The sequence below is a fragment of the Epinephelus fuscoguttatus genome, linkage group LG20 (genome assembly GCF_011397635.1).
Source record: "Epinephelus fuscoguttatus linkage group LG20, E.fuscoguttatus.final_Chr_v1".
Taxonomy (NCBI): Eukaryota; Metazoa; Chordata; class Actinopteri; order Perciformes; family Serranidae; genus Epinephelus; species Epinephelus fuscoguttatus.
In genome coordinates, this window is record NC_064771.1 from 8,033,711 (window position 1) to 8,059,093 (window position 25,383).

At 40.4% G+C, this 25,383-nt stretch overlaps 1 protein-coding gene across 1 annotated transcript in view; it reads right to left on the reverse strand.

Moving 5' to 3' along the window:
• Positions 1-3,780: 3,780 nt before the first annotated feature.
• Positions 3,781-25,383, reverse strand: part of dnah9 (dynein, axonemal, heavy chain 9) — a 209,517-nt gene continuing 187,914 nt past the window's right edge. The window contains exons 75-78 of the mRNA XM_049562910.1: positions 19,448-19,630; positions 10,090-10,343; positions 9,875-10,010; positions 3,781-8,245 (exon numbers count right to left, since the gene is read on the reverse strand). Coding sequence (XP_049418867.1) covers positions 8,018-8,245; positions 9,875-10,010; positions 10,090-10,343; positions 19,448-19,630 — 801 coding nt within the window. The 3' untranslated portion in view covers positions 3,781-8,017. The remainder of the gene's footprint in view (positions 8,246-9,874; positions 10,011-10,089; positions 10,344-19,447; positions 19,631-25,383) is intronic.

Sequence of the window (25,383 nt, forward strand, 5' to 3'; positions counted from 1 at the left end):
CGAGGAGCCAGAGGCTGCACGGAGCTGAGGCCCTCATAGTGTACGAGGATTGAGAGCAGCTAATCCAGCAATTCTGCCACCACCGACTCTTGTGGGTCAGAGCAGTGAGGAGAATGGGTTAGATAGAATTACAGGCTGAGACAACATTGTGCTATTTATCAGCATTTTACACGCCTGTTGAGAAAATGACTGCTAGCGAGGTGTCTCAGCAGCGCTTTTGGTTGTCACGACAGCACATTTCTCAGCGCTCAGAGGGAGTGTGATGTGAATTTTTTTTGGGAGGCATGGTGGACCTGCTGTTTGGCTGACAAGTGATCTCTGGGAAGTGTAGTGCAATAGCAGCACAGAAGTTAGCAGGAAAGATTCAGCTGAGAAGGAGGAAAAACTGACAGAAAGTGGTGATTGCAGTCTGTCATCCACCAAAAGACCAAAAAATGAATCAACTCCCTTCTGTTGGATGATCACTGTGTAGGTTTAGCAGAACATGCGAAGAATAACGTGGTGGATAGCACATGTAGTCATAAACAAAGGTGAGATTTCAAGGCATCATCTCCATGATTATTAGTTATTGTTGAGCTCTGCAATCACATTATCACATCTCGCCTAAATTAGATCTCTGCATCCTTACATATTATACACACCAAGGCATCTCTACAGCATTCACATTAGAAGCTTCTCTGCACTGACCTGTAACCTAGCAACCGCCTGACGTCTCACCCAAGCAGATGATTAAAGGTACCTTCTTTTCCATTCCGAGCATGAACCCTTTGATAGATTTCCCCCCCTTCAACTCCTGCATTCTCTCCTCAGTAGCATGCCAAGAACACTCATATTACCTACAAATATGAAATATGAATCGCCATCCTGTTTTTAGCCATTTGAGAACAGGGGTCTGTAGCTCTCATAGACTGCAAAGCCCCATCATTAACTGCTCTGAAAAGCTCTTATGCATCTGGCTTTTCATTTTACACCAGGACGGCAGTTGGTCTGCAGGGGTGGTTGGAGGACTCTTTGGTCCAAAAGAGGCTCATATTCTGGGCCCGCTCCACTCAGTTAGCACAAATAACCAGCACACATGACAGTGCCAAAGAGTTTGGGAGGTGGTCATTTTTAGCCTTTGCAAAACCAAAACCATAAAAGCATAATTGTAAGTAAAAGATTCACCAGAAATGTAAGCCACAGATGTCCGCATGCTCAACTAACTTGCTACAGTATTCCTCTTGCATTCCAAGGACCATATCATCAGCTAACTACATTGTTTTGTGGGATTACATGTTGTTAGTAAAATCTCTGCTGGAACATCCACTGCATGGGAACACTGATGCTACCACTGTACAGTTTAAAGGAGTTAAGTTTAGAGTATAAAGGGACAGTTCACCCCCAAGTCAAAAATATAAATTTTTCCTCTTACCTATTATCCATTACCTATTTATCATTCTAGACTGTTTTGTTTTGAGTTGCTGAGTGTTAGCAATATTGTCTCTAGAGATGTCTGCCTTCAGTAGAATATACTAGATGGCACTCAGCTTGTGGTGCTCATAGCTCTCAAAAATACATTTGAAAAACTCAACAGCAATGTCTCTTTACAGAATTTATGACCCAGTTACTCAAGATAATCCGCAGACCTTGTTGTGATTATTATGTAGGAACCATTTTCCTTCTATCAGACTACGCACACCAACTGTATCACCGCTCAGAGGGAACACACATCTACTCAAGGACGAGAGGTTCTCGCTCATGACAGCGCAAGATGGAAACATTAATGGTGACCTCCCTGGATAAACTGTAACGTTAGCTAGCGCAGTGGTGCTAGGTGAGCTAGCAGTAGATGCACCCTTCCTTCTGCACAATCAGTATGTTTACATGGACAGTTTAATTCCACTTTCATTCAGAATGAAAGGCCATTCCAATTAAAAGTGGTCATGTAAATGGTCATTCCGACTGAAAATTAAATCCGATTAAAGGGGGTGGTTTATTCCGTTTGTCATTCCAAATGAAAGAATTTTGTGTGCATGTATACACTCATTCCTCTTTAAGTTCATTACGGTCTTTCTGCGGATGCTCGTTTCCTTGCCCTTCTGGCGCGATGATGTATATATAGCGCGCATAGCAACGGGCTGCATAGCAACAGGCTGAGCTAGAGCAGTCGGACTCGTTGCACTCACCAGTTTCCATTCGCCAAAGCACGGTCTTCTATCTCCCTTCTTCGACCTTCTACCTCCCTTCTCCTCCTCAACAGACGAAGCATTAGCAGAACAAGGTTGTTGTCGTACTGCTGCTTTAAGAATATAAGCAAAACAAGCCAGAAAAAGGCATTAAGAACGGCGGCGTCAAGCATGTTGTTATCCGGAGCGAAGACTACAGGGTTTTCTTCCGGTAAACAAACACGTAACATCCTCCCCGCCCCCTATCCAATCAGAAACCTTCCCTGCCCCAAACCTTGCGCAGACCTGAATAAAGGCGATTCCCGTGTAAACCCTCATTCGGAATGAATATTACTCATGTAAATCACTTCATTCATTCAGATTTATTTCATTCTGAATGAGAAGCCATCATGTAACCGTAGCCAATGATACGGTTCCTGGATGTAGTTCGGTAGAAGGAAAAGGTCCTCTGGGAAAGTGCTAACAACAAGGTCAAGTGCAATCTAGTTTCGCTATATTCGAGAGAAGGCAGACATCTCTATGGCCGATATCTCCAATACTCAACAACTCACACTAAAACAATTTAGACTGATAAACAGCACTACAGGTAAGAGGAAGAAAATGTTTTCTTGATTTTGGGGTGAACTGTCCCTTTAAGTTAATGGTCGCTGCTCTGCCCTACTCCTTATTGGATTTAGTGAAGTTTACACTCCAGCCACGTTAAGACAGCATTACATTCACCAAACACATTGGTTCCTCATACATATAGCCTTTTCTTTTGTAAAACCAAAACATACTTAGTGTTAATATAGAGAATATTTGTGTTGCTTGTCCAAATGTTTTCCTATAATATACAGTCAAACAGTTACATTATAACTGTTTGACTGTAGAATAATGTACTTGTTAACATTTTATTGATGTTTGTAACATAACTTTTGTTATGTAACTTAACATTTTAATTATGTTTTTCGCCATGCTAGTGGCATAGCTTGACGCACATCAGTCCACCATTTCGCTCCAGACTAAAACATCTTTAAGGGGAACACCACCTAAATTAAAAGTCCAGTGTGTAGGGTTTAAGGGCATCTATTGGCAGAAATGGTATATATAATATTCATTAGTATATAATCACCTAAAACTAAGAGTCATTGTGTTTTTGTTACCTTAGAATGAGTTGTTTACATCTTCATACGGAGCATGTTGTCTTCCACAGATTCTGCCATGTTGTTTCTACAGTAGCCCAGAACAGACAAAACAACACTGGCTCTAGATAGGGCCATTCATGTTTTTGCATTTTCCCATCAGCCAGCCAGTTCTCCTACACACTTGTTCCTAAAAGTACAGTTTTAGCACTCTAGTCTTTGGATTTGGGCAGGAGTTGTTCATAATAACAATTTTTTTTGGACTGTCTTAGACCATCGGCAAAACATGTATGAACTTTGACAACTATTGGACAGACATGCAGTATGGTACAATACTAACATGCTGAAGTCAGCATTTAGTTCAAAGCACCACTGTGCCTCAGTACAGGCTCTATAGACTTTTAGCATTGCTCTACAGAAGGTTAGAACCAATAACATTTTAAATATATTTTTATTGATAATACTGGGCTAACTGGCTGTATTCTGGGCTTTTCTTTCCTAGGCATGAACTGCCCTACTCTTCCTCTGATTGGGTTGGAGGAAGAGAAAGGCAGCGTAGGGCTGATCAGAGAACAAGTCTGCTCTTTTATTTTCATATCTTATACATGGTTCATCAGCTGGTGAGGATATGGACTTATTGACTGTAAAATGTAGCTGTCAAGTGCTAACATACTGTAAGGGCTTTTTACTGGGCTCTCATTTAAAACTTGTCACTTGAAAACAAAAAATCAGCTGCAGAAGGACTTTTTAACCAACTCTCTGGGTTAGCATTTGGCAATTAGCTGACACTAGCTACCTACTTGTCCTTTCAGCTGATAAAAATGAAGGTTATTGGCTGGAAATTAAAAGCTGCTTTCGTTTACTTGTGTGTGAAATTTCAGACTCATTGTTGGAGTAGTAAATCTGCCACCATTGTAAACTGTATGTGCCGTGCGCATGGGAAGCTGGGCAAGCATAGCAACAGTAACTAAGGGAGTCAGGGCTTAGCAAAGGGTCAACTGAATGAGTTTGTAATACTTTAGCGCATACGAACATTTTTGCAGCACCACTGCTGCACTACAGGCCAGAATATTTCTCCTGTGCAAAGCCAGACTACAGTTGCATGGGTAACGTACACACAGGCAGAATCTATTTTCATAATGCCACCGGAAGGTGTAATTTGGGAGTTCTACATAAATTGCCTCAACCTGCATCATTGCTTTCCTCCTCCTACTTCCCCTCATCTGCTCCTCCTCCTCACACCTCCATGCATTGTTAAGACTCTCTAATAACTAGATAAAGGAGACGCCGGGGAACTTGGGCTGAGACAGCAAGAGAACAAGGAAGAAAAAGAACTTGCTTATACTGTAGTGCGCACGTGTGCATCTACTGTACGTGTTGTTAAGGGATATATCTGTGAGACTCCCCACTTTCTGCTGTGGAGAGGGCCGTTTAATCTCAAATGGGGAGGACGGAAGAAAAAAGGAGTGAAGTAGGAGGAGGAGGAGGAGAGAGAGAGGAGGAAGAGAGAGTTGGTCTAAAGACTTGGAAGAGAGAAGGCAGGACTGGGAGACTGGAAACGGGAGATAGGGGACTGACTGCATATTGGCACTAAAGTGGGATATATTATAGAGTATGTGAAAATAAAACCAAATGCACAATCTGGAATGACAAGATAAAGCATCTTTACTCTGGAAGTTTTGGAAAGTGGAAATTAATGTAAAATGATTTGTATACACACAAAAACATAAATCTATATGATCAATTAAGACATTATTATGTTATTAGAAAATGTGTACATACTGTACGTACTTTTACAGATTTGGATTCAGCTAAAATGTGTGAAATCACCCAATAGTTCAATTTATTCTGTGATATTTCCCAACCAGCTGCAGCTTTATAACACCTCCTCATAAAGTGACTCACAGATGCATGATACTGCTAGAATTTGTCCTCAAACACATACAGATAATTAGCATTTTAATAAGTTAGATACAGTAGTTCAACCAAAGTCAACAAACTAGTCATGGCTGATTTTAATGGTCTTTAACAACTGAGGGCTCAGAGAGCTGCATTTAAAGGCAATTTTACACATTAAAACCATTGAATGGCAAAAAAAGCAAATCTGAAATGTTAACACCCAGAAAGCAAGTACCCGACGAGAGAGGCAAACGATCTCATGCTGGTACTTTCTCTTTCAGTCGTTTCTGAGACACTTTGGGCTCTACTCTTGAGATGTGTCACGTCACAACTTCCTGCGGGTCGGTAGAGAGATTTCCTGCCACTGGCCATGACACCAGAAAATGTACAAGATCTGAACCTAGAAGTGAGATATAAAAGTGAGACTATGTAATTTTTGCAACAGTGGTCGCTGTAGCCCCAGAGAGTAATTACAGTATATAGCACAGTGAATTTCCATTCACAATCCACTGTTTCACCTAGGTGTCATCAACCATTCCTTCCCTCTCCTGATGACAAACTCAGCCAGAAATGTACAAGGCTGACAGTGTATTCTGGTGAATGGGCTGGAATTTCCCTTCATTTCAAGAGCTTTTCAGTCTGTTGGTTTAAAGACAATCATTTTGTGACCTAACAGAGTGGGTGGAATTGGGAGACTCTCTAGGGACCATCACAGCCTGCAACTGACAGTTGCATTGAGTGGCACTGAGCCGTGCCCTCTTCACTATCTGATATTTCACATTATACATTCTCTCTAATTAACTGTGTTTGAATGACTGCTCATAAGGGGTGTCATGTCATATTGTAGAGAAAGGCTGGGCTGCTACTTATTGGTAGTGAGTTTGTTTCTTTCATTGGCACTGCTCTGACAAAAATATATAGAGGTGGAAAAAATAAAAAAAGATTAACAAGTGTAACTACATTTTCCCTTTGGTGAAATGTGAGTTTTACTTATTTTGTGTTGCCTGCTTCTACACTAATTGCATTCTTATAGTGCGAGTAAACTAAATAGGCACCAAAAAGTAGCCTACTGATGCCTTCATCTGTCTCTGTCTGTCATGTAACCCTCATCTTGCAGGTCGTCCTGGTTGCTCGAAAGTCTCCCAAGTGGGATGCGACCTCAAGCTAGAAACATGAAACATGTCTTCTCAATATACCGTAAAACTTCAATTAATAGCCCGGGCTATTATTTGCTTCAATCACTGACCTCAACTGGTGTGTATCTGAAACAGGTGTCTATATAGGATGGGCTTTTAATTCCTTTCATACAAAACTCTTGCTCTGCAAAGACAAGAATTAGCCTACTATTAAATTGTTTATTTGAAACGGTATGAATAGTACTTGTATGAAAATTAGGCTATCAAATTACGAATCATTCATTTGATCTACCACTCGACACAGTGCATTGGAGGGAGAAAGAGAGAGAAAGACTTACAGCATACCGACGAAATACCAATATTATTCTCTTCAAACAGTACTGGCAATTCAGCTAACGCTGGCTTAAGCAGGTAGCTGACAATTGGTGTGCTTTACCAGATTTTGTCCATCCAAAGGACGATAAAAAGGAACTGTTCCCCAGCATCAATGTCAACCAGATCCAGTGTCCAAATGTGTAACCAGACCTCGCTGTTAAAGGCACTCTGCATTTAAATGGGACTTGGCTTTCAATTGAAGCTTTATGGCATATGGTTTCAGTTTGTTTACATTTTGTTTTGGTTTTGTGACATGCTTTAAGTCCCCCTCCATTCTAACATGATTCTTTCTTATGTTTTTGTCCTGCGTGCTGTCTGACCTTGACTATACTGGCTTGTGTCTGTGGAAAGTTTGTCACATTGCTTCAGTGAAGGTGGTGATATCTGTGCACTTTGGCTTAGCTGGCAAGCTAGATTAGGTAATGTCACTAACACAAAAGCCAATTGCTGTCTAATATGGGAAACACATATCAACAGGAGTAGCAGACCTCTAGCACAGAGTGGACCAGTCATTATAGAGAGCAGAGTTAGCATTAGCATAGTGAGAGTTTGGACAGCAAACATGGTAGAGTGCAGTTTTTGGATGTTAACCGGAGCAATGTGAACACAATGTACCATTAAAGCAGATATAATTGTATGTTTCACAATCACTAACACCGTGTCAGCTACTGCCGGTATCCTAAAGGCTAACAAGCTAACAAACAACATAAACAAATAAAAGATACTAACTACACTTACCATTCTGATATGTCTGCTAGTTGCTGATTTTGGTGCAACAACAAACTCCTCATCTGAGTCTGACTGACGCTCAAACATGTATAGTGAAATCTGTTCAGAATTTCTCAATGAGGGGGAAAGAGTAGATGTACTTCCAGCCCCTTCTGGAAGTTTTTTTCTTTTGTTTTGATTGCAAAAACACTGTAAAACAAAATGTTGGTATAAAACTTTAAAATCTGTCTGAAGGGGGACTTAAAAACCTAGTGTAAAAATAGCACAAGTAGAGATGAGTCATAAAGTTAGTAAGTTAGAAAACTGAGTCAGTAATTAGTCAGTGACACAGCTACATCTATCAAATGTTTGCTAACATCAGCCACCATAAACTACTGGTCACACCAGACCAAGTAAGGCTGCAGCAACAAAACCCCTGAGTGTACTGAACTGAGTATGTGTCGGATTCCTTATAACCTCAACCTTTCATTTGCAAGAGGAAAACTGCAATATTTCTTCTTTTAAAAGTAACACAGTCTTGCTTTAAAATATTTGGCCCAAAGTGAATTGACCCTGTTGGCACCATAACCACAATGAAGCACTCTGACTCCTGCTAGATCTGGAGAAGCAAGGCCACTCCAGCTAATGTCCACTTTGAGGGATTTTCTTTGGTCTTCAGGTTGAAGGTCCACACGTAGGTGGGGCCCCTCTGGCGGGTCTTATACACAGGACACTGGTAAACATTCCTGCTCTCCTGTTTGTCCACAGGAATGGCTTTGATGAAGATGACTGGCACGGTTGGGGTGAGTTCTTTCAGGCGAGCATCAACAATCATGCCAGTCTGAAAGAAAAAGGGAGAGGGAGAGTGGGAGGGAGGGTGTGTGTGTTGGGGGATGGGGGTGGGGGAATGACAAGCCAGTCAACCACAGACAGAAACACTTCACAGAGAAGTTAGAGATTAGTTTGAGGTGCAGTGAAAACTTGGTGACGACACTGTACTTGGCATTGAGGCTGAATTTAATAATGTTCTTTTGTAGGAGAAAAAAATAGATGTTCGACTAATCTTGGTTGGCACAAACGATGTTAGACGTCCAGTTTGCAGAGCACAATATTGTAGTACCCTTGAAAAGTGGTGAAAGTCAGCAGAGTTTGAGTCGGAGTCAAGCTGCCCTGCCTTAGAATACACACTCTATAAACACACTGAAACAGAGTGGTCTGTCTCATTAATTAATCCTCCTACACTTAGCGCCTGACAAACAGAAGTTTCACCATGCATGCACAGTGACTTTCAGGAATGAATGTAAATCCTGATGACTTTGGAAAGCTCAGAGGACAAAGCCCTAATTGCATCTGCATTTGCTGTAAAACTTTAAAGAGCTGTTAAATACCAATAACTTTATGTGTGTTTGGGTAAATACAAATGATGTGTATCTCAAAGCAGGCCATGAGGGCTCATTGAGATTCACCGTAAATTACTTTAATGACACTGCATATACAGTGTTACTGCAGTTACTGATATCTATTGTTATTGTATCGTCTCACAACATATTGAGAGAGTAACATAACGCTAAAGTATTCATCACCATTTATTGGAGTCATCACATAAACACACAAACTTCCCATGTGTAATGTCTGCATTTCTATATCCATTCAGCACACAAGGTGTTTATCATATATAGCATCGAGATGTCTTTGATGTCTGAATAAAATGCAAGCTTCATTAATATAGATGAGTGGGTTTATCATAAATCTTTGACTTTTATTGCTGCACAGAGCTGTGTCCAGATGGAGCGCTGCTTACTCTCCTATTCACTCACTGCTGCTCCCCGCCAGTGGCACAGAACTGGCCTTGGGGCTGAGAGGAGGACGTGAAGAGAGGAGGAGGAGGAGAAGGAGAGCGGAGGAGTTATGAGGAGAAGCTGCCCAGCCCGTCTGTCTGCCTGTCTTTTTGCCTGCACCTCCAACTTTAATGAAGAAAAAAGGATCCACTCCTCTAAAGGGCGATCTAAGTGTTCAAGTGCACACTCTGCACATTCCCTAATTAAGAAGTCTACAGGGATGCTCCTTGAAAGCTGGGCGCATATACAGTAGCTGTATGTATGTAGATAGATAGAGCCCAGGGAAGCTGAGTAATGCGCTGCGCTCCGAGAGCCGAACGCAAGCAGGATGCAAAGCAGAAAATTAAGCCACAAAGGAAATGTGGAGGCCCTTTGGGGAGAAATAGTGAAGTTACTTTACTTGACTCAGTTTAAAGATGCATTTTGGGGTTAGCTCACCTTATGCTCATGTGTTGGTCTGTCATTCATCATCACAAGTAGTGTGTAAAAGAAAATATCTATATAAGATACTGAATCAAAGTGTGCTATTTTTGATTTTGTATCCACACCTTCCCTGGAGACTAGAAGTCAGATTCAGCTTTATGCTGCCTCCGTGACAGCTGAGCAAAGCAATCAATTAATAACTCATGTACCTGTGTGTCCCAGCGTGCACCCTCCATGTACAGCCCATGTACATAGGCTCCTTCACGAGGTGGTACAGTGAAGTCCTCGCGATTCTTCTTGGTGACATCACACTGCAGACACATCCTGTCCAGAGGCCACTCGTTCCTGTCGTTAAAAGATTTACTGTCACTCCAAGTTTCAATCACATTTACACCCTTGATGTCCTAATGCAAAACAACCTTACCTTCGAGCCATAGCCTGCATGATGGCTGTGAGGAAGGACTGTGGGTTGAAGAAGCCAGCCAGCCACACCACAGAGGGTAAGACGAAGTCTGCTGACCAGGCTTCCAGCTCCTTAATCCTGGCCAGCAGGTCAGTAAACCACAGGGCCAGGCCAGACATGGAGGGGTAAGCCCGCTTGGTCCAACTGTCTGGCACCATGTCCAAGAAAATAGCATTCTGAAGGTTCTCCATATCACTGGTCATGGTTAACTCTCCCTGAAGGGTGGGGGCCACAGGAAAGGAGAACATCCAATAACCAACTTAAACCATCCATTTTGCTCGAACATTATTGTCCAAGTGATTTTCAAGTTTATTGTCGATATTTTTTTATTGCTGAAAGAAAGAAAAAATATCTTTGGAGGTACATCAGTAATGTTCCTTTAGGCCCTGGTCACAGTGGTACAGTGAATTTCATCTATAGGCGTTTTCCAACCAAACAGTTCTGGGGAGCTCCCTCTAGAACTACATACCGTTAAAGGCTTTTTTTCTCTTTGCATTGACACCACCAATAGCAACGATGAAGCCACATAAGCTAGCTATTGCTGCAATCCATTATACTTCACTCGGGCGAGTCACAAATCGCAATGTATTTCCCCCAGCTATTGTATATATATATACTCAGTATACTCAGTAAAGCCTGGACTTTATTGTTGGTCCATTTGTCCATGTTTTCTTCCATTCTGTCATTACGAGCCATTGTCCTTTTGTGTTTTCTGTCATTTACACAACTAATAGATCTTTTATAAATGGCAGTTGCGAGTGCTGCATTAGCGTTCAATTTCGACCAATCATGATATACTTCTGTCACTCGTGTTTCCTCTTTTGCTGAAAGAGAACCTACTTTGAAATAGGAGCTAAAAAACTAATGATCCTAAGAACTAGGATCGTTCTTTGTTCTTGTGGTGCAGACACAATAAACGGAATCACACTCTTTGTTTACAGTAACTTCAAAAAGATAACTTTTGCGTCATATATTTAATGTAAATAAAACAAAATGGTGCTGAGCAAACGCTGCCTCAATTGGTTAATTTTTAGCTGTCTAAAAATGAGAATTACCACTTTGCAGTTAGATGCCTCTGTGAACCTCAGGTTTCATCCACGTCTGTAAAAGAACATAGATGCTTCACACCTCCCCCTCGACAGCACAGAAGACAAAGGTTCAAGATCGGCACTCAAGATTAGTGTCACCAATTCAGTATCTGACCAAATGTCTGCCCTTCTGTTCCTGAGATATGATGTTGAATAATGGCCAGGAAAGTGTTTTTGCAGAACAATTCGATGTCACACTGAAGTTGACCTTTGACCTTTTGTGTGAAATTTTGTCATAATTAGCATGTGAATTTCTGAATTAAGGCCAAAAACATGTTTTGTGAGGTCACAGTGACCTTTGACCACTAAATCCTACACAATTTATTCTTAAGTCTATGTCAATGATTGGGTTGAATTTAAAGAAATTCCCTCAAGGTGTTCTTGAGATATCTTGTTCACGAGAATGGGCATTATGTTTTCCGACACTCCAAAAACACAATGCCTCTGGCTTAAACTCTCACTGGTGTACTTCTTATGCTCACTGGAGCATAAGAAGGCCCACGAAAAAAATCAATATCAGTTTAAGTGTATGCAATATTTACAATATGTCAGACGTGGTTTACCAAACATCTAACATCTAACAGTTAGCAAAACAAGATAGTACATAAAATACATACAGTAGAAATGTCAAGATAAGTCCGACCACAGTGTTCAACTATCTATATCTTTAAATCTTATGGTTACTGCTGGAAATGACAACAGAAGTCAACAAGTTTACCAACTGTACATATATCCACAATTGTCCACACAGAAGCAATTGTGGTAAGTGCCATATAATGGCGATTCGATCTATGAAAAGAGTTCTTAAAACTATGTAAAAGTTGCTCTGGTCTGGAAACGCCTAGTGTGTCCTTATTCTAACAGCTTAGTGAAGTTGTGACTTCTCATACAGGGCTAGTAGATGGCTGCTGTAGCTGGCGAGGTAACTGTTGAAATGCAATCCAGCCTGGAACATGCTAGTGCTACGCTGAGCTGAAGGTGGCACAAGGGTAGGCTACAATAGCATTGGACTCTAATGCTTTCTATTCCCTCAAAGGTTCAACTAAGTTAAAAGTTATGGATATATATCACCCCTATGAGCTAGAAGGGGTGCTGAAACACAATCAAATCAAACTTCTGCTGGGAACTGTATTTTACAAGCCAAGGACAGACAGCATTTGAATAGCACTGGTGCTGAGGAATAAGGACCACATCGCGGAGCATCTGACCTGACAACTGTATGTATTTAAGCTTTTTGTGTGGTATGGCTGACTGGCTTATTGAATATCTACCATGCTTGGCAGTTCATTTAGTAAGCAAAGTGGCAACAGAAACAACAGGCTTTCCTCAATCTGTGTTTTTGTCTGTACTTCTGTTCTTGGCTGGCGGGCCAGGTCTCAAAATGACCATACAGTAAACATCTATGGTCATCACAGGCAGAACAGTGTGTCTCACCACGCTTTTTTCAAATTCAGTTTACCAGTGGCACTCAAGTCTCTGTAGCAATTTAAACATAAAGCAAATGATTGTTTTACATAAATGTAGGGCTCAGGGTCAAAATCTAATATTTGTTGCCAAATTTGTTAAACAACAGCACTGGCTTTTTGTGCTTTTGGTCTTTTATTATTAAAAATCTTGCCACACCACTGAAAAATATAAATATGGTTGAATGAAAACCAACAGTAGCAGTAGCTTTTGCTATATTTTTAAAAAGACATTACAGTGAAGATAACAGATGTTTCCGTTTACCCCATCCAATGGTCAATGTGGCTGAAAGCTCTAAAGAAGCAAGTAAGTGGACCTTTGAGTTTAGATTATTTTGCAACACAACAGATACACAGTTGCGTTGAAGTGTAATCACCAGAGCCTGAGTGAATTTGTGATGTCAGCAAAAACACTGTTGTGCCAGTTGCCAATTTAGTGTACTTCTGCCTCCCATTCCTGGCATTAGCATCCTACTGCAGAGCTCCAGGCTGGGACCCATCTCCATCTCAGGAAACATGCTGAAAAATCATTAATGTTTGGGTGGAAAACCGCCTGTGTTTATTATGCTTCCCTATCTATGAATAACGTTACATACCACTGTGCACAGTATATTGTGTTATTGCTTATTGTAATAAAAAAGTAGCCTACTGAGCGTATGTGTCTTTTTAATACATCCACACCACAGTGAATATAACACATCACAAGATGATGTATGTATGTTACAAAGCCTACTACAGGGGTTAAAGCAAGAAAAAATGTGCCTGAAATGTGGAGCATGGAAAATTTGTGTGCCTGAAATCTGAAATCTTTTCTGGAGCGGGGGGCTTGGTGTTGCGGTCACAAAATGAAGAATTAGAAATGTATGTGTTGCAAAGGAACATGTTTATTATCATCAAAACGAACAAAAAGTTAGTAGTTTAGTAGTTAGTTCTCAGATTAAACTTTTATTATAAATAAAGATTAAACTTTCAGTGGTTACCAGACTTTTTGACTTATAGCTCCTACATCTCTTTTTTGCCTTGGTGCTATTTATTTTAAGAAGCTAAATCATTTAGGCTGTTTGTAAAATTGTATCGCGCTTGATGTGAATTAAACAGGCAGTTACGTCAAAATTTCACCTCTGGGCAAGCATGTCATCATTGAAATGAATCATATAATGTTGTGGTGGTGACTTTAAAACTTCAGCATAGAGGATTTTTATTGCAACTTTCGTTTCTGTCTGGTTTGTTACCTTACCTTCAAAATTACCGCTGGCTTACCGGAGCCTAACCCGCTCCGTCTGTGCTGTGTCTCAATGTGACATGATGTGAAAGCATGGACAGGCGTCAGTGTTGACTTTTGCTGTGTAACCAATCAGAGGGGGCTGTAGGCAGGACATTTTTACAAAGCCCAGTGCAGTGGGGACTGCAGACAGGGAGGGAGACGGCTGTATCAGAGCCAAAGGAGCGAGTTTTGAAAAAACGTTCAATGCCGATTATGGTAAACAGTAGGTTGTGTTTACTCGCACACTGTGCGCCTACATCATTTTCCCAGTTTGCACATATATAAATTTTTAGGGGCAAATGCAAGTGAAATGCTCGTACTGCAGAGCACTTCTGCCCGTGCTGGACAGAAACTTTGCCACACCGGAGAACTTTAACCCCTGCTATTAAAAGCTGACTGATCACATTTGGTTTCACGTTTAGGCTACACATGCACTGTTTGTTGTGCTTATCATTGATAAACAAGTGTATTGTATGTTTAGATGCCATGTGTTCTATTCTTAGATATATTATAGGCTACAGAGCGTAAAGGGTTGCCCTAGATGTCACATAACTTCTGACACACAACCTCCACCAGTAACGCCAAGGTAACAATAAAACCCTAATATTTTTATATAAATGTAACTAATGAAATTAGGTAACACAATGTTAAGAACCACATAACTTATATATTAACCATGTGAATTTCCTAACATTAGCTAATGTTACTGTGTATCACATTAGCATATGTGGCTAGCTAAGGTTAGCTAATTTACAAGGTTAGTACAGGTTATTTGCTGCTTAATGTCACATTACCTAACTTCAATAAACACATGCTATCGAATCCTGATGATCAACTCTGGAGTACAACATTAACTTCCTTCTTCAAGCTATGGATCAGAAAGGGTCCGATGGAGGTCTTGGGCCTGAACATGGAGCTCTGCAGAGATACCCTTCTCATTCATGGCAGCTGTAATGAGAGGCCTGAGATGGTTTTAGATAAGAAGAAGACCCTATCCAGTACGCTAAAGTCTGTGGCTTTTTCCTGTTCTGCCATGGCTGCTGTCTGATTGTAAAATAAACATTACACCCTTTTGGGTACTGATATTTTGCTCAAAGGAGACCACAGGGCAAATACATTAAAAAGCTGTATGCTGTGGCAGAAAAAAACAACATGTGGACATAAACTTTATCACTACTATAGTTTGAATTTCCCAGTGTTTGCTGTACTTTGATGAACAGGCGGCTTGTGGATATTAGAAAGATCTGGCTTTTGGCTTTCATCCTCTGTCTGGAAAACGTCTATTTTAATTAGGATGACTGTTCTCAGGGCTGACAGATGCTGCCTCTTTAGTACATAAAAGTTCTTCGTCGGTTTGTGAATTTTCATTACAGAAAGGAACTAGGAGTTCAGTGAGTCACTTCCTGTTTGTCTCAGCAGCTAAACATTGGAGGTGACACCTCACAGCCGCATAAGGTGTTGAGAGGTAACAGGCCCTTGCCTCTGATGCATACATAAATACGCAGACAAGCACGCCATGCCAGATAAGAAAACATGCTGTAAGATAGCCAAGAGAAGATGGCACTGAAGAGTAATGAGACAACAGTCGTGTCCTTCACCTACTGATACTGGAGCTGATGTATTGCTGATGTATAGATACCCACATGTGACAGTCAGGACAATTCCTTATGAGGCTGATAAGATTTTGTACATTTATCTACATCTGTGTGTTGATAGTGAACCTTTCACCTTCACAGCACCGCTCAAAATAATCCTGATCCGTCAGTACAACCACAGCATACTTTGACACACCATGACACAATGAAGCTGCACCACCTGACCAAGGCTAACATTCTGATAGCTCCTATTTATTCCACTATAAAGACGAAATATGATTCCATTTGCTGGTACAATAGTCTACATGGCTTTTAAATCACTGAGCCGATTTATTGAAGCTTGTTGTGTCAGGAGATCGAAGCCTCATAACTCCCAACAAACGCTTTTACACATTTTTTCCCCCCTTTTTCTCTTTTTGTTTGTTGTTAACACACGACTCAGTCAGGCTTGACACACAGAGCGCAGACGTCTCATTTCTTTCTGCTCCTCTGTAAGCCAAATCTCTGAGTCATTGTGAAGACTGAGCTTCTGACAAACAACAGAGGAAAAGGTTTAGTTATGCAGGAACACTAATGCAGCAGCAGTCAACTGCAGCTGAGCCAACACAGTATGAATCATAGGTGTTGAGGATAATTGAGGGTTTTGTGGTGGATTTTGAGGGACAGTTCAATTGAAGTTCATTTGTTTTATATTTAATGTATTTAGCTCTTGGCATCATCCCTGCTGTGCCAGTGGCAGATCAACTCTGTGGACACCTGAAGGAGATTTACGGGTTCTGGGGAGCCCCCAACCAAATGAGAAATAAGCCCCATTCAGACGAGATTAACATTACAGGGAGGATCATGGACTGTAATAAAGAAGTGGACGTAGCTACTTTGACACCACTGATGACTACCGTTTTGAAGCTTCAAGTTTAGAATTTTGGCCGTCACCATCTTTGATTTTTTTTTTTTTTTTTTTGGAGCCAGAAGTGACCACACATGGATGAGGGGGGTGGAGTTATAGAGTTTTCAGCTAACACTATTGCTTACTAGGTACGCAATTGGGAAGCAAGGTGTATCTGTAATTCAAGTTAACTGTGATATTTAATGGAAAGCTAATTTTGGTGTGTTTTTTTCTGACATGCAAAGACATGCAGGTTAGGTTAACTGGTGACTCTAAATTGCTACAAAAGTGAAGTGAAATATTCATTTTGCGATGTAATTTCACTCACTGTTTCATATGGCATTTAAACCACTGTAAATTTACAGGATATGGTCTGTAATAGAAATGGACACTGAGCAGGACAAAGACAAAAGAGAAATCCCAAAGGATCCCCATGGGGAGGGGCGAAGGAAGAGACATAAGGCCCAGATATTCCAGGAGGTGAATGAATTGAGTCAAAATTGTACTCTGCCTTCTCAGAATAACTCACTTAAACCTGAACATACACGACATACATATTGATATCTGTCAGTGTGACTGGTGTCACATTTGTTCCCAAACAGGCCTCTATGTTGGTGTTAGCCAGTGAATGTATAATAAAGACTGACAACATGGCAGCTCCCCAAAAGAGAAGCCAAAACATCTTGATCGCTCCCTGGTGACTGGATGCAGTATAGGTCATAAACTCCGCCCCTTGCATGTTAGCTGATGGGATATAAAATTACAACTACATGTCAAATACATTTTTCTAAAGATGGTTTCTGTCATTTTAGGCATTGGTAGTTCTAATTATAGTTATTATGTTCAAGTGTTCATTTTTTCTGATAAGTTTGGTTTTAGTTAGTTTAATTAATTAGTGGACAACTGTGTGTGTAAGTTGGTGTCCTTGTGATCAATAGCACCACTCTCGACTGGGTCAGATGGGTTTATGGGCGGAAACTCAATACCACAGCTCCACTCCCAGTCGCTAATGCACAGACTCTGGCCCCTAATGACGCCACCAGTGCAAGATGGCAGTGGCCATATCTGGGATATTTTGGCTTCTTTTTGTACAGTGGGAAGAAGCAGAGACACATCATCTATCTCTGTATATAGTCCATGGTGTTAGTGTCTATCAGATTAGCAAAAACATCCGACCATTTTTTCCATTTTCACACAAAAGTCAAACTTTACACTGAGCTGATTTAAAAAAAGAGAGACAAAAGTAGGCCGAGCAGCTTCTCCCACAGGAAAAGCTCAGAGATCCACTTTAAAATACAAGGAGGTCAGCCCACATGGGATTTAAATTAATGGAAAGTAGTTTGTGGTAATTTGATTGGACAAATTTTTTTTCACCATTTATTAAAAAAAAAAATTGCAAATATGCACAATGGAAGCATTATATTGTTTAAGCTTTTGGAGAATCTGATGTCATGACCAAATATTGGGGAGGGGGGGGGGGGAACAATATTTCATATGTCAGGGGGCGTGATCCCACTATCCCGCGGCAGCGATTACATGCTTGAACAGAGGAAAAAGGAGAGTGATCATTGGACATAATATTTGTGGCCAACGTGTCTCCAGATGAATGCTAATGTTGCTGGATGTGTAAATAGGCAACTGTGTGCTCACACTCAATGTCAGTGCTGTGTTTACAGCTTGTTCCACTGCCCCCAAATGGCCATAAATAAAATTAATTAATAATGCAGCTTTAAATACTTTACTCCACTAACAAAAGGCTGCACATTTTTTATAATGACATTTGTATTACTCGATCAGGGCTTTTCTGTTGCTCACTGAAATCATAAATCCAAAAGCCTTGGTTGATAAAGAAAGTCGAAATTATGCTTTTTCTATGGAAGTAAAAACAAAACACAAATCTGCCAAGATTAAAGAACCTCACCATGATTGTGACTGAGAGTGTTAGCACACATTTTTTTCATGCACAGAATGGAAGGCATGGATTGTCTGTCAATGCTGATGATTGCTTGTAAATACTTTAAAGTACTCAGATCAGATAACTCAAGTAAAAATACTCCATTACAAGTAAAAGTCCTGTGTTTAAAGTCCTACTTAAGTTAAAGTATTTATCATCAGCTGAATTTACTTCATGTATTTAAAGCAGAAAATCAGCCCCTCAATGTGTGAGCAGCACTTTGATGTTGTAGCTGCTCTAGGTGGAGCTAGTTGGTTTATTCTATTGGTCACCAAACTAGGAGTTAGGTCCCACACAAAGAGGCAAGATAAATCAGAGGGGTCATGAGATCATTTATCGTTAAGAACAGAGAAAAAACACAGCTGTGCTGCCAAAAATTTTTTCCAGAGTTTTCTCTAATCTTTGCTTTATGGAGAAATTTTGGATGATTTGCCATCTCTGGGCCTCAGTTAATCAGATGAAACAATGTGAAAGGTTTGGAGGGATAATCTCTTTGTGGTGGAACTGCTAACAGTGCTTAAACATAACCCCTATTTATTGTCTTACATAAAGTGATAATATGTTTATGTAAAAAAATTTATCTTAAAAATTCAGTAACTAAAGCTGTCATTCACACATTCATACACTAGTAGCAAAGGCTAACATAGAAAGTGGCACCTGATACTTAATTATACATTCACTTGCACTCGCATATTGATGGCACTTCAGGAGCGATTTGAGGTTCAGTATCTCACCCCAGGATACTTCAAAATGCAGACTAGAGGAGCAGGTGACCAGCTCTGCCTCCTGAGCCACAGCTGCCATACAAATAAAAGGGATCTTACTCTTTCAGAAAAGGTCTGCCTCTGTAGGGATCCTTTCCATAATGTTGTCAGACAATTAGAATAATAATCAGAGCCTCTTATACAGTATAAAAACTTCTTATATTCCACCACTGTAAAATGCACAAGATAAAATTGGACAAAATCAAACAACCATCTAAAAAGCAATTTAAAAATAATGCCAGTGTGGACAGACTAGTTACAAATATGATTGTAATAATCCCCATCACCCATCTCTGTCTCCTCACCTTGAGTCCCAGGCTGAGCTCGCAGAGAGAGCGTCTGATCTCCTGTGTGAGGAGGTTCATGCGCTCACACTCCTGTAGTGCCACCACCTGGTAGGGAGTCCTCTCCTCCGCCTTCCCCAGCAGCTCGGCCATGTTGAACTCCTCTGGAAGCTTCTCCATGATCTCCTCCAGCATCGTGCGGACCTGATGGTGTGTGAGGGAACGAATAAATGTGTCAATGTGCAAGTGAGTGAATTATAGTTTCATTCGTCTTACAGTTAGAATTAAACATACCCAGGAGTAAAAACACAAAAGGGGAGAAAATGCTCTTTGAAATCAAAGACTCACAAGAGATTGGGGTTATCTGTGTCAGATAAACTCAGTAGTGCCAACACTGACAGCCTGAGAAAGTGTTACAGTTTGAAATAGACAGTTCCATAAATATTCATGAAGATATATTTTGCAACGCAGCTCTTTGTTTTCAATAACAGTCTAATCCCTCCAGAAAATCAATGCTCACATCATATTTTTGTGGGTAAGTGATGAAAGCTAATGCCCATGTCAACACTTTCCCAAGGCAACCAGCATTAGCGATCAATCAACGGATTAGGTGCCGAACAAAGGATATGAGGTCATCATATCTATGGATTTTTCAGTTCAAATATCTGATCTGGGTTTGGCAGCTACTGAGCACACTGAATACAAAGTGAGCCTTGTTGGTAAGCTCCGCATGGCTGTCATCTGTTAAGACAGGAGAATCCAGGCCTCTGAGCCAGAAAGGTCACATCATAATACATTGAGTAACCAACACACACAGACAACACACAACATACAGTGGTTGAGATGGTTGATACTAGAGGGGTGTTTGATAAAGTAATATTTCTGGTTAAACTAGGCTTAGTAAATCGGCTTATGTATTCTCAGTTTCATAAAGGATGTTTAAGTTGAAGTCTGATCCAAATTACCATGTAAGCTTATTGGGAAATGCCTGTTTTAAGTCTATTCACTGTAACCAAACTCACCAGGCTCCTATTAAATACAAATTATTTATCATCATTATTTTTATCATCTGTAAAACAAGTCGACAGAAACAAAACAAAACAAAAAAAACATCTTGGTTCGTCTTCTCACTCTTCCAACAATTACCAACTCTGGTTTGGTTGAAATAAACCTTTAATTCAACAAGTTAGATGTGAAATACACTGACTGTACACACTACGATTACTGTTTGTTTAAATGGAGTCTGGTGGGTTTGGCGACAGCAATTTTGGGGCTGTTTCTGGTTTAAAAAAAAAAAAAAAAAAAAAAAAAGGTTCTTACTCCTTATCATAAAGGTCTATCTCTGTGGGGATCTTTTATATAATGTTTTCCATAATGCTGTAGCCTTCTCGCTCAATATGTGACCAGTTTCAGAAATTGTTGTTCCCATTAGTCAGTTAGACACAAAACACCAGTGTTACCCTTTAAAAGTGATCTCATGAGACCAGCTCAAGTCTGGTTAAAGAACTGATTGCTCAATAGTTTCAAATACGGATGAAACTGCAGTGTGCACAGCTACAGAACTGCACATTTTTAACATATAACAACAAATCAACCAAACCACTGCAACTGGAACAAAAGAGAGTTAAGATGAACTCAACTCCACTGAACTCTTTGTAAGCACAGCTTGTTGCAGCAAATAATTGGCTCTTTACAATGGAAATTCAGTGGTATTCATTCAGTAGGGGATATTTGTGTAAACAACACTTTTGCCAATCTTAAGCAGCTCCAGGAAAAGTACAACTTGCCTTCATCTAATGTCTTCAGGTATCTACAAGTAAGAATTTATATCAAACAGCACTTGCCCGACTTTACCACTTCAGATCAGGATAAACTGGATCTTTGTCTTGTACACCTTTTCAACAGTCATGGGCTGGTTTGGCTTGGTTTAGCTGTCAGCCCAGCACAGCAGGGATTTTCATTTCCATTACAACAGGGCTACCCCCCTTGAGGGTGTGTCTTGAACTGATGAAGGCTTGTCTTAAGTATTGACGTTTGATATCAAGAGACTGATCTGCGGCTACAGTCCCCTGTTAATTTTGCTGCATGTGGTTTTTTTTTTTCATCACACAGCAGGGCATACAAAAGAAGTTTACCTGCTGGAGGTGAAGTGTTTGCAGAGGTGGAATATGAGCCTGTTGTCTGCAGCTCCTCATCTAACATCTCACTGTGGCCGTTTCGTTCACTTTCCTCCCTGCGATATTATTAAACTTCTTTACTGAAGAAAAGCCGCTAACAAAGTTCCACTGATTCATTGATAAACACATTTCATTTCCTATGAATTATTCACAATAAAAGTCCCCAGTGATTTTGATATGTAAAAACTTCTATTGTGTAGCAGCAAAATAAAGAAATGTCGAGGCTTCGAGCAGCAACTTCACACATTTGTAATAAGGCTTATAGCAAACATCAAAGAGTAAAATAAAGCAGATATCAAAGAAAAAACAGGATGCAGGGGAGAAACTAAACTCCAAACCACAGAGATTCAGTTAGAAGCTACAAATTTACTGAGAGCTGAACACAGAGACTTTTAAAAACGCCTTTCTCTCTAGTCTCCTGTAGACAGAGGTGAGTAGAGTCGTGCAACACACATGCTCATTTCAGTGGGAGAAGCGGGGTCATCAGGGTTTGGCTGCTGTCGGTGAGACGTCACCCCTACCCACTTGAGGGCAGGCGGCCTGGCTTTTGGACCTACTTCAGAGAAGGTTCATCTCTGACGCAGCTCAGCATGGCACAGTGCTTTTTAACTGATAATGGAAACACTAATCAGCACAGCCTGGCTTGACTCAAGGCGGCCAAAAGTGACGGTGGAAAAGGTCTGTAAAAGACACAAACTTTCATATAAGATAAATTACAAAGCCTGAAGTCTCCCTCCACAGAAACCATCAAACAGGCCTGGGGAAAAGAACTGGGTGGGAAGATTTCTAAAGACATCTGGGATGACATGTTCTATAGATGTCATATAAAGCTTAATTCAATTTAAGGTGCTACACAGGCCGTGCTGCTCAGAGAGCAAACTCTACAGCATTTTCCTGAGGTATCATCACAGTGTGAGAAGTGTAATTCTGCAGAGGGCACCTTGTTACATAGTTTAGCCTGCTGTTCGAAGCTGACCAAATACTGGGAAGACATTTTCAGCATCTTTTTCAAAGTGGTTGGTCTGACATTGCATCCTGACCCCAAGCTGATCAGCCTTGGCACAACAGAGGCACTGAACACATTAGGTGAGCCTAAGAGACAATTTATTGCCGATGGCCTAAAAACTGCAGAGACAGTTCTTCTCCAACACTAGAAAACACCGGAAACTTCCTCACTACGGCAGTGGAGAGAATCAGGTGACTGTGTACAGATGATTTTAAAAAGGATCTGGGCCTCCTCCACTGCCTTTTGTCACTGCCTTTCCACGAACAGGGAAATTAGCTGTGCCAGGCTGTTGACATATTTATTTCTACTGTTAAGTTGGGCATTTAAGCATGGGGGTCTGTGAGGATTGACTCGCTTTTGGAGCCAGCCTGAAGTGAAAACAGATGATGATGGCTACTGTGAGTGGAATGTAATGCTAATACATGTTGTTGAAATGTAACCTTAAGGCTGATTTATAGTTGCGTGTATGCCATAGTCAGCACAAGTAGCCTATGCCTTTGCAAGCAGTTATACTTGTGCAGTGGTGTGTCTATGTTGCTCTGCAATTACAACGCCAAAATGCCAGTTGGTGGTGGGGTTTCTATGCCGCTGTGTTAAGCTCTGTGATGTGTTGCAAGTTTGATTAATTCAAAACACACCTGGAACATGGCTTAATAGCAACAATATTTAACCCAAGTACAAAATTAGGTTCCATTAAAGCTTGCAAGGTTCATAGACAAAACACTTGTCTTTAACTAGACACGTTTTCCCCACAAATCCCTAAGACATTTTACATTGCATAAATTAGCCTAGCTGCTAGCAGAGTTTTCCCTCTACTCATATGAAGTCAGGATAAATCACACACAAGACTTAAAATGTCTGCAATGTGTAGCTACATTTCTGGGGCAGTACATGTCAGACTATGGTGTAGGGTACATGTCTATGTAAAGCCTGTGCTGTAGGTACGGTGTTAATTCAATGCAGATGTATAAATCCCGCTTTATCAGCAGTAAGTTACATTGTTTTTGCACTGAATTAAATGCAATCATTAGGATTAACAGTGTTCTAATTCATACTTTAGAACCACCTCATCCTTCATCATTCAAGCCTAAGCGAAATCAGGCTGATGGTAATAGCAGTAAAAGAAAGCCTGTAACACTATTCACATTTTGCCTCTTGTTTCAAGCAACAGTGAGCATAAATGACTCTTTAACAAAGCTAACACTCAGACAACCAAGACCCTTATTTATGATATTAAAAAAGTGACACTTGCTCCATTGAGGGAGTGCGCAAGGCTGCACTCTCGCTGACAGAATATTTGTTTGAGTTTCTACACTCAAATAAGCTTTATTTCAGAGCAGTACTGGACCAGAAAATGCCACCCCTGTAAAAATCACCCTGGGTGCTGTCAGAGGCCCCAAACAGTTGGTCTGCAATTTATTTCCAATTCAGTGTGCAGCAGCTACAGAGAATGTCACCTGTTGTCATCATGCATTTAAGATTTGGTGCTCTCGCCTAGAGTTTAGTGAGACAGTTGGCTTTGTGAAAGGCTGTGGTTTACATATCTGCACAGGGTGTCTCTTGTGTATGAGGGTTTGACTTTTCAAGACTGAATATCACATCAGAATCAATACTTGAGCCTCCTAAACCTCACTGGCATGCTCGTGGGTCTGTCATAACAAATTCATGCTGTGCAGCCAAACATTACTCAGACCCGCAGAACTCAACTTTAAATTCTTAAACGCCACAGTTTCCTAACGCACAAAACATGTTTAACTGAATTTTGGGAAAATGTGTATAAAATGATGTACAAGACATCTAGGGTGTTTCTAGTTAAGGAAATGATGAGTGTGCTGCCTTTAAAAGTTAAGTGAATAATTTAAATAAGTTAGTGATTGAATACGTTAAAGAAGTTAATTAAAAATGGGTTAAAAAGTTAAAAGTAAGCTTTTTTCTGTTGGATTTGGAAACAGTGTCAGAGCGAGTGCTCTCACTGCATTTTTTCTCCGTTACTTTGCTAGCATAGCCTCTCAGTTGAGCAAAGTCAGTCAAGGACAGAGCTGAATTCACGATGTTGATAAGTGTTTTTCTGATACGCTTCTGCCTTATTTGTCTATACATGTAAGTAATATGTGTACACAAGCATCAACCACATACACTTTTTAGGGACAGCCATTAAGCTTTTCTGTTGTTTTGTTGTTCTGTAGCAGAATTAGCTACTGTCATGAGTTAATTGCTATAAGCTACCACCATAAGCTAGGTGGTAGCTTATAGCAATTAACTTATGACAGTAGCTAATTCTGTTCAGCATTTCAGTTAACTCGTAGCTGTTTTGAAATCAAACTGTGTGAATACAGTGTACTGACACTATATTTTGGCAGATATTTGATATTCATCTGGTCATAGTATAACTGTAATACTTACCTTGCTGTCTGCATGAATGTGTCACTGATTGTATACTGATGGATTTTATTTTCTCTGTAATATTTCAGTTTTATAACAAAAACGACTAAATCAAAACTACAGTAAAATACAAGAAAAGCAAGCCTTGTGTGTTTATTGAAGGACTTTGAGAACGTTTTGTTTTGTTACATTTCATATAAAATGGGCACAGATGCCATATTTGATTAACAAAATCAAATTAACAGTGTATAACCTACTTCACTTTCAACTTTATTCTAAGGGGGCTGCTTTCTTTTCTTTCAGACACACATTTTCTGCAATATTTACAATAAGCAGTTTGTCTCTGACCTTACTATTTATACAATTTCATTCAGATCATCATCAGTGACAAG